This window comes from Hippoglossus stenolepis, chromosome 17 (genome assembly GCF_022539355.2).
Source record: "Hippoglossus stenolepis isolate QCI-W04-F060 chromosome 17, HSTE1.2, whole genome shotgun sequence".
Lineage (NCBI taxonomy): Eukaryota > Metazoa > Chordata > Actinopteri > Pleuronectiformes > Pleuronectidae > Hippoglossus > Hippoglossus stenolepis.
Genome location: NC_061499.1, coordinates 11,293,436 through 11,303,704, shown reverse-complemented (window position 1 = coordinate 11,303,704; position 10,269 = coordinate 11,293,436). Strand labels below are relative to the sequence as shown.

General features: G+C 43.1%; 1 protein-coding gene across 2 annotated transcripts; it reads right to left on the bottom strand.

Annotated features, from left to right (window-relative positions):
• Positions 1–822: 822 nt before the first annotated feature.
• Positions 823–9,854, bottom strand: sesn2 (sestrin 2). Of its 2 annotated transcripts, none has more exons than XM_035183284.2 (11): positions 8,961–9,854; positions 7,749–7,814; positions 6,829–7,017; positions 4,767–4,949; positions 4,199–4,417; positions 3,935–4,067; positions 3,708–3,823; positions 3,240–3,323; positions 2,163–2,269; positions 1,723–1,867; positions 823–1,445 (listed from the first exon to the last, which is right to left on the bottom strand). In XM_035183284.2, exons 1-11 carry the CDS (start codon positions 9,306–9,308, stop codon positions 1,359–1,361), a joined length of 1,677 nt encoding a protein of 558 aa, XP_035039175.1. In that variant the 5' UTR covers positions 9,309–9,854; the 3' UTR covers positions 823–1,358. The 2 variants fall into 2 exon arrangements, with proteins under 2 accessions (XP_035039175.1, XP_035039176.1); XM_035183285.2 differs by lacking the exon at positions 8,961–9,854 and adding an exon at positions 8,480–8,820.
• Between the last annotated feature and the right edge of the window lie 415 nt (positions 9,855–10,269).

Here is a 10,269-nt window from a genome sequence, read left to right as displayed (position 1 = left end):
GACCAATTAGATTTAATGTAGAAATAATATAATTTTTGATATTAATAATAATACCGTATTTAAATAGGGAGTAAAATTGTTTCTTTATCGAGAATCATTCACTCAAAGCAAATATAATGAATGTACGCATCCTACAATAAACACTTTAATCATCAGACCGGAATTTCAAACATTTCAAAAAGGTTTATAATCGTTTTCACCTCGACAGTTGAAAAACTAGGGTGAGGCCATTTTTTCATGCTGGTATGAAAAAACTAAACTCTCTTCAGTCGTGTACTTTCTGCAGAGTACACACTGATTCACACTTCACCAGTTCACCGCACACACTGAGCTGGTGTGATAAACCATTTGACGGATGTGTTTTTAAGCCTTTGTCTCCATCTTGTGGTGCGTCAGTGCAGCTTCAAAGAAGAAGGCGGTCATTTCAGCTTTTGACTTATTAATTGCTAATTATGAACATTTAATAAAAGGATTGATAAATTTAGACTCAAATCATGTACCTTCTCTTACATTCATCTTCAAATCAATTAATAACTATAACTGCTGATGCATAACTCCTCCATAAGTGCAATTTCAGAAGGTCACCGTGACCTCTGACCACTGAAATCGAATCAGTTTATCCATGAGTGGTCAAATTTGAAAGAAATTCCCGAAAGGGGGCGATCATGTTCAAGAGGACGGACAACCTGAAAACATAATGCCTCCGGCCACAAGCTGTTGCGGGCGTGGAGACAAACAGTGTAGCTGATTGTTTGAACAAACAACATTATAGACACTTCTGTTTAAATAGTGCGGAACAGAATAAAACTGACAACATGTTGCTTGATTTTGATAACAAAGTAACTTTTTATTGTATATAAAAATACAAGTTATTTTGTCTTTATTTTATTTTTGTATCTCAGCCTCCATGTGCTGCAGAGAGAGAGGACTGAGGTATGAGTAGGCAGGTTGTGATGAAAAGATATCGGTCAGATAAACAACCAACGTTCAGCAAAAGGAAACAAATGAACGATGACGATGATTTTAATGATACCAGACCTAATTCCACCTGAACACTTGACATGTAGCACGTGGACGTGTCTGTGCACGACAGAAACACGTGTCACTGTCTCAGGCTCAGACGGTGAAACTAAACCGGATACGCTTCAGTGCAAAAACAAGTAACACATTTTAAATATCAGAAATGCCAGTCGCAAATCAGCATGAAAACATTAACACTTAAAGATATGCATGTACAAACATTCAGTGTAGTGTGTGCTCCGCGTGGGCAAGCTTTACTGTGGATGCCGTGTAAATGCATGGGGCCGTGGACAAGTCACAGCTGGCTCAGCGTCTGCAAAAAAACATGAGTGGGTGCGTCATCTCATGTAATGTGTGATGGCTCGTAAGGTGTACAGAAGGGCAGCCTGTAGCCGGGCCTCCATCACTATTAGGTTTGCATGAACCTGCAAGAAAAACAAAACAAAGAGAAAAGGAGTAAGAAAAAGAAAATAATGTGACATTACTTTGAGGTTACTGGGTGACACACATTCAAGCCCTGTCTGTAATGCTCCCTTCTATATTGACATTTAAAGATAATAAAAAAAGAGACACAGCTAAATGTCAAATGATTAATTCCTTGTTAAAAAGGAACCAAAGAGAGACGACATATTAAAATGTCAAATGATTCCTGCATTGTGACTGAAGAGGCAGCGGCAGGGGCGTGATTGAACTGATTCATACCTTCTCAGAGTGTCTGAAGTGCCTCCAGAAGGAATGGTAAATACGAGCCGTGGTCTGCTCCGGGTGGCAGGCCATGGTTTTCACAAACAACTTCAGAGAGCGCTCCAGCAACACGTTCACGCTGCCGTAGTCGTAATCATCATATCTGCGTGTGTAGAAAACAAAAGGTTAAGCCCATTTCTGACGAATGTAGAAACGTTCAGGTGAGGGGTGGCGTCTGGGAGGAGTTCCGCTGCGGTAAAGCTTGTGTTTTTGTTTACACATCAACACCAGCGTCTGCCCTCACCACTGAAAACTCTTGAATCCATTATTTTCCCACATCTCCGACAGCATCTTCTACGTGTATGTGAGAGTTTAGAATTCTTTTTTTCTGCTGTATTCTCACAGGCATTCTATTAGGGGGCTGGCAGGACAATTTGTTGTGTGTGTGTTTTACTGACCGTATCCCGTAGAGGCAGTGGATGTAGTTCCACAGAGCTTTTCTCAGAGTGTGCGTGTCCACTCCTTCATGCATGGCCATCCTGTGATATGTCAAGTTGCTCACCACCTTTAATGTGACAATTTAGTAGCATATTAATAAACAAAATCCATCTCGTCTTTTAGTAAATCAATCTAAATTCTGCAAACTAAGACCAAGATGTAAAACAGCAATTTCCAGGACGGATACTTTTCCCACATTGTACGAGATTAAGTTTTCTCTGTGTTAACTGACAATCTCTTTGATGAGCTGAGTAGAAGCTGCGTCTCTGACAGTCCATACCAAACTTTGATCTGTTAGTATGAAGCAATGTCTGAGATATATGCGTAAGATGTGCGAAAGAAGTCACTATTTCCCTATTCCATTTGAAAAATCTGGAGGCCTCATTAAGTGCAGCAAAGCCTAAAAAGAAGAAAATATATTTTTTATTTCAACACAGATATTAATCCCCAGGTTGGAACCGTTGAGGATGTCTGAGTCTGCAGTCGACACTGATTCCCCAAGACGACACGGGTGAGAGCTGGAAACAGCCTGGTCTGATGAACCTGGGTTTCACAGATGGTCGAGTCAGAATCCAAGAACCCAGCCTGACTTCAGTCAACGTCCAGGCTGCTGCTGCTGCTGCTACTGGTGGTGTAATGGTGTGTGGAATGTTTTCATCTCTGGACCCCTTAACAGCAGTTTATCACTGTTTGAATGCCACAGCCTATCTGAGTATTGCTGCTGACCATGTGCATCCATTTATTGCCACAATTTATCAGCCTCTAATTGCCACTACCACCACGATAATGCACCTTGTTACAAAGCAAAGGTCGTTTCAAACTGGTTTCATGAACATGACCATGACCGTGAGTTCAGTGAAGTGGCCTCTACAGCCACCACATCTGAATCCAGTCGAACACCCTCAAGTTTGAGTTTGTGTACACAGTGTGTCACTAATTTAAAACAACATCCTGGAGCTGACCTGTCATGTAATCCACACGGAAGCCTTGTATAGTTTCTATTGACGGTATTTCTGTCACATTGAATTTGTGGGTACCTGGAATTTCTCGTCCAGCAGCTGGCCCATGTCTGGCAGTAGTCTGTTGACCAGAGAGAAGCCGTGGTCCTCCCACGAATAGTCCTGCACACATCAGACAGAAACTAATTACTATCAATTAACTTTACTAGGCCTACGAAATATTTTTGTATTCAAAATTAATGTTTTTACGATTAAAAGGCTCAGCATGTAATCTTTAAAGTGTCCTTTAATAGTGGAAAGTCACAAAACCCAGATGATATACAATTTAAAACTGGTTTAAAGCTGAGACGAATAGGAAAATCAGCACATTTGAGGAGCTGGAATCAGTTCATGTTGGATCGTTGAAACCATAAAGCAGAAATGCCAAAGTATTGTTAAAACTGATAATAAATTTCAGCCATTTCAGCACGACTCTGTTTCAAATAATGAATATATCAACAAGGAACTTGATCCATCATCTATCTGCAAAAATAATGATCAAACCACCTGGGCTCTCATGGTGGGTGGAGACTGTTCTCCTCTGGGTGCAAAATCCTCGTATCTGAATTCTGGATCCTCCACCAGATGCAGCACCAGGTCGGGTGGAGCTCCACGCACCACCGCTAGTAAAAAACAAAAACAAAAACCCACATCAATCGGGAGGAAGTTGGTAAAGAAATATCAACAGGGCGTATGACAGAGAAGATTTATGGGATAAACCTGCATTTTGGTACCTGTTGGAATGCTCTCGCTCCTCTCCCTCTCAAAGCGAGTCACCATCTCCTCCTGTGTGCACTCCTCCTCCTGCAGCTGCAGCTCCACCATCCTCTTCATCAGCACCTCCACCTCCATCGCTCCCTCAACCAACTGAAGGTAAGAAGAGAGACGGGCCTTAGTAACTTACTTGGTTCTTTTCACGAGAGCAACGTTATATCAGCCACGGACATTTGTATTTGTAGGGTGGGCCTCGCTGTATCGTTCCCGGTCGTTTGACTCACCTCCTGCCTGCCGTCCTCAGGAGCAGGGCTATGGGGGCTATGAGGAAGGTGACCAGGGGAGGGAGGTTGGAAGGTGTAACCTCCGATGTGGTCGGGTTCCGGGTTCAGGCCGCAGCCCCACACAAAAGAGGAGAGAGAATGGGCGTGTGCCATGAGGATCACGGCGTGGATAAGTTCAGCCAGTGACCAGCGAGGCTCCGCCCCAGGACACACCAGCTCCTGAAGGACAGGAGGGTAGATGATGAAATAACAGCTATTGGAGGGATTGGGGGAGGGTTTTTTCATGCTGCACACCAAGTATCTAAAGTCTGAGTATTTCTGATGACAATCCCACAGTGGAGCACATTTTATAATTGTGAAATTACAACTGTAACATATGACACAAAAAGATGATGATTAGTCAGTGTCTGTAAACTGTGAATTTATTACTCACAACTGGGTAAACTGTTGGGTGACTATTTTGCAGGGAGAAGTCGGTGAGTCAGAAATGCAACGTATTAAATCTCATTTCCATTACAGTAAATGATGAGAGAGGAACAGGGAGTGGGCTGTGTGCATTGGGTCTGACCTGGATGTGCTGCTGTGTAATGAGCCAGGGTCGGTGCGCCAGCAGTTTGTTGAGCGTTTGCAGGCTGCGCAGTTTAGTGGGAGCGTGCTGAAGGCCGCTCAGCCAGCTCTCCTCTCCTCCAGCCTCCAGGAAGCCTGCGCTGTGCTGCTGCACCAGGTACGAGCAGTGGTGTCGCGCTGCGGCCTGCGAAAACATCGAGGAGGAGGCAAAGTTCACACATGAGGAAACAAACACGGTCGGTAAACAGCCATTTAATAAAACAACTATAAGAACTACATTATAGTAAAGTACTGTCTGTGCTCATAGATACAAAGGACAATAACAAAACTGAGTTTTTCCACCAGTAGGTCATGAGTGGAATTTCTGAAGTGCAAGGACAACTCTATATTAGGCATGATGAGAGCCATTAAATGTCTTTGGCAGAAAAATGACATGTTAATCTTTCTTTAAAGTTCAAGATCTGACAGTTTCCATATTTTGGGGTTTTTAAAAAATGACAATATAGGCGACTTTCTTCTTTCAAATGTGTATGTTTTTGGTTAATAGAATTAAATTTACCTACAACCATTGACTAAATTGAATTGATGTCTATAAGCGGTTGATTACTAAGGAAAGGCGTAGCTTCTTTATGATAGTCCCGGAACTCGAGGGAAAGGTAACGGCATGCATGAACAGTGTCATCAGGCACATGCTTAAACTCATACTGGGTAAAAACTGAATTTCTAAACTGAGACAATGTATGGAAGGTTGGAGGAGAGGGCGGGCCGTGGTCGGTTTGGCTCGATTTGGTTGGCAGTGCGCAGTGCGAATAATAGAGATACAGGGGTGAAGCAGTAAATCTCTGACAGAGCCGGTAAAAACTGTAAAATAAATAACTTTTTTACAGTCAAAACATGTATGAAAAGACCAAAAATTAACACTGTGCACTCTTGCCTGGGCAGTGGAGCTGCAGGGTATTTTCAGCCAGGAAAGACCCTGTAAACTTGACACAAGAATGTATTTTAATTTGTAATTTTTCAGGCCTGGAAAACACAAATTTTAAATCCTTCAATATATAGGGCATCCGTCTAACATCTGTCCCTCCTTCAGCTGGTAATCAATCCAGCATCATTGGTTCAATAGACACTGAAACACCAATGAGTCAGTGACCTGTCACACAAGTCCAAAGTGGAGCATCATAATGATAAAACATCAAAGCATCTGTTTGTTCTGAAAGCTGAAGTGTAAAAGCCAAAACTGTGCAACTACAATAAGAGCATTTGTTTGTCTACACAGCAGTAAATAAAGCTATTGACAATTTTCATTAAGTTCCATTAAGATCCAGCACTGACGATAGTTATTACTGTCAGTTCTTTCTACTGTAACTGCCAATTGTTGAGAGAATCGTTGAAAAACAAAGTGTGCCATTATTTTGAATATTTAAATTCTTAGTCCTGTAATAATTGTTCAAAAAGCCTGAAACAACTGAACCTGTAGCCTTTCACAGACAAATTACAGGCTTTACGGTGATGTTATTTCAGCTAAAAGAATAAATGCATGTGGTAATAAACACAAGGCAAAAACGTGGTTGTTACTCCTACAAAAACCTCCTCACCCGGACCTGAGGGCTGTGCCATGAGTGTGGGAATGGGATGTGTGAAGCCTTTTGAGTGGTCGATAAGACTAATAAAGTGCCACATAAATGCAGCACATTTACACCATAACTACTCCGTTTATTGCCGAGAGGAATTTCAGAGCCAACAAATATGTATTTGATGCATTTGTATTCACTTTTTGGGGTTTATTGTGTATGTATGGATACACACTAAGATAAAAAAATATATATATATATCTAAGGTAGCAAACAATGATCCAGTTGATGTAACACTGTAGCGCTCGCATATCGATTTTATATTCAGCGGTTTGTATAAACATCAACTTTCTTCCTAAAAGTTTTGCGTTCCCTCCATTTGCTTGCTTTTTGTATGTAAGATACAGCTGAAGTCTTTATTTTGAGGTCAAGCAGGTGTAAAAGTTCTGAAAGGTATCACTGTTTAATAATCATATATTTTGTCTTTCTTACCATGAGAGCAATGTAATGTCTCCAGTGACAGGGCAAGGGGCCGTCCAGCTCCAACAAAGCATGCTGGGCCCTCAGGAAGCAGCTGAGGTAGGCAGGGTGCAGCGCCATCACCATGGTGACGTGGTCCACGCGACCCAGGGAAAGAAAGGACTCGATCAGAATGTCCTGGTCCACCTCTTCTTTCAGCGTCTGAAGAAGGAGTTTATGTTCACAACTGACAACTGATTCCTTGACAGGTAAGTGCACAATATAATTCAAATACACTTGAGGACATGTTCTCCTGTGGGCGAAACAGCAACACTTCCCCTTTCTCCTGTGGAAAGTTTGGAGTGAGTCACATATGAAAACAGCTTGATCCGTCATCAGCTTCTGCAACACATCGCTGGTGTTGCTTCTCTTGATGACATGAAGCAACAGGCGCCGCGATATTGCAGCAGAATAATTATCTACACCACTCAGTCAACGTTTTAACTTTAAATATCATAAAATATGTCGCGCACACACAAGAAAGAAGTTAGTTGTTTTCCAATCCAAGATCTCATTCATTTGAGCCAACGTGGAACAGAATTAACCATCACAAGTACAGTTCAGTGTTACCAGCAACACCTGGCACAAGAAGGTATAATCTGATTTGACTGTTTATCTTGATGGCGGCCTGCAACAAGCCGTATAAAAGCCTGCGATAACAGAGGTCGGCTTTGTGTTGCACTGAAATCAAATTGAGAGACTACAGCTCGGAAGTGTAATAAATAATAATAATAAATAAATAAAACACTACACTACAAGAATGGACATTTCTTGTTCTCATAATAAAAAAAGGTCTCCTGAATATACGTTTTAACATTGATAAAGACAGGTCGTGTGTTTCATATGTGAATATAATATCAATACAATATCCTTAAATAAATCATCATACATACCTGTTTTGCAGGGATAAAGGCACTTGGACCGGATACCAGAGCCCGGGGTACATCAACTCCTTGCTCCTGGATGTATGGAAAATGCAGACAGTCAATTATACAATGAATAATTAATGTAAGATTTTAATGGATGTTGTTTGCTTTTAGTATTTTCTTTTATGTTATATTTCTTATTTTTGCCTGGTCTTATGTTGATTTTTTTTATTCCGATATACATTTTGTAGAGCCATTTATAGCCTTGTTCATATAAGTGCTATAGAAATAATATTTTATTATTAGAGCTATTAAAGTTGCAGTGTGTAGAATTCAGTGACATCTGGTGGTGAAGTGTCATGTTGCAGCTGAACACCCCTCATCTCACCCTCCCCTTCCAAACATGAAAGAGAACCTGTGGTAGCCTTCAGTTTTCATAAAAACTCAAACAGTTTGTCCAGTCTGGGCTACTACAAGAAACATGGCAGAAATGTGATATTTAGCCTGTGATATAACAGCCGCTAACTATTTTGTCCATTAATTATCAATAAACTATATCATCTTTACTTTAAAAAAGTATTGGATCGCTTTTAAACATTAATCTAGTTCACCATTTACAGATAATGAATAATAACTATATCATATCCAGCTCCGTTGAACTTGACCAGACCTACTTTGACCGGAGCAGCTGTAACCGGAGCGACTCGTTTCATAACAGGCGGATTATCAATCCCCCACAAACCGAGCGACAGACTCACAGACGCCATGAGGAGGAGAGAAGTCACAGCTCCTTGATTCCAACAGAGGAGAGAAATGAAGTGATCGTTCGTTTAAAGCTTCGCGTATGAACTGTGAGACTCTTCGCTTCTAGAAGCCGAGCAGGGACCCGGGGGGTGTGTCTGGTGCTTTTCAGGGCACCGGGAGGGGGCGTGCCCGGCCTGCTTGTTTTCGCACTCAGCAGCTGAGTCTTGCGTCACCTCCCACAGTTTGTCTGATGAAATAACCCGCAATCCAACAGGATAACAAGCCGATCGCTGATCAGCTGTATTATCACCAAACATATTAACCAATCATCAGCTTGGTGTTTCGTTTTAAAAGGCGAAAGTAATGGACCTAAAAATGTGTCACACTCCTGCCTGTTGTGAATCAGGCATCAGCCCGGGACAGTCCGTGTCTGTGTGGTCCTACTGGTCTGTAAACATGATGGAGGCAGACAGATAAACACGATCCTAACATTACCTGTGCGGTCCTCAGGAGCCCGGCTACCCTCTCCCGCACCTCCTGCAGCGGGCACGAGCGGGACAGGCGGAGCAGATGCAGGAGAGTCCGTTTACTGAGCCGTGCCGAGCCGGGTTTGTCCAGTCCCAGACTCACCAGGATCCCCTGGGTCAGCTCCTCCAGAGCCGCTTCCCGCTCCTCCTCGTCCCGGCTGCACAGCAGAGCTAAGCTCTTCGCGGTCGGCACAACGTCGGACTCGGACTCGGACTGGGACTGGAGGCGACACGAGCGGCCGGAGCCGGCCACTCGCCCCGGGGGGTTCTCTCCATTAGCCTGGCAGCTGACGCCTGCAGAGGGGTTACCGGCCATGACTCGTCTCAGTGCCCGAAGCTCCTCGGACTGACTGTGGCAGCACCTGGGCTGAGGCACCTGCCGTGACCGCTAGCTGCTGGTCGCTATAAACTCCTGACGTTAGCTCGAAGCTGCTCCGCTGCTGAATACCCGAGGAGTCCCCTGTCGGTCCCGGGTCACTGCGCAGTCCTCTGCTCCACAGATCATTAACGGAGACGGGCCTGCCTTAGAGCTCGCGGCTGTTCCGCTCTCTCGCACCGGGCTCCCTGACGCTAGAAGCCGGTGTTAGCTCGCTGAGTTAGCCTCGCTAGCCCGAGCAGATGCTGCGGTGTTGCAGCAGCGCGTCAGTCGTTGTGTCGATGATAAAAACCCTGCGAGCCGACGGGTTGTGTCTGTGACGGATTCCCTGAGCTCCGCACTGAACTAATTCCGGTGTGAAAGCCGCTTTCCGCGAGGCTCCGGGAGGAAGGAGCCGCTTCTGTCCGGGTTTGTTTTTCAGCTGCTCATCAGAGCCGCTGTCTCACTTCTGCTACGTCATCGTGACGCGTCTCAAACTTTCACTGATGAGCTGAACAACCCGATGAACCGTCAGACTCACATTTATTATCCAACACACTCAGATTATAAAGTTTGAAGTGTCTCTGTCCTACACTTCTGACACCTGCTCAGTTACTAGTTGTTTTATTCTCCATTTTATAGCTTTATTACAAGTTGCCACGTGATAGAATAAAAGTCCAAATGCCAAATAAATAAACACTTTAAACAACAAATAATGATAATAAACTATCTATATAATAACATTTTACATACACAGTATATTGGTTTGCAATATTCAATATTAATATTATATAAGTGTACAGGTTAATGTGCTGATACTACTTATATTTCCCATTAATCTGATTACGTGGTGTATAAATGCACCGACCACAGCCTAAACTGTCAAGCAAAAAAGCTTTGATTTCATTATATGAAACTCAAT

Bases quoted from the DNA above. Each gene is read 5' to 3' on its own strand.
- sesn2 (XM_035183284.2), bottom strand. From the start codon at position 9,308: ATGGCCGGTAACCCCTCTGCAGGCGTCAGCTGCCAGGCTAATGGAGAG. The intron at 4,950-6,828 runs GTAAGAAAGACA...ATGTTTTCGCAG, and splicing joins GACATTACATTGCTCTCATG to GCCGCAGCGCGACACCACTG. The intron at 2,270-3,239 runs GTACCCACAAAT...GTCACATTAAAG, and splicing joins TGCTGGACGAGAAATTCCAG to GTGGTGAGCAACTTGACATA.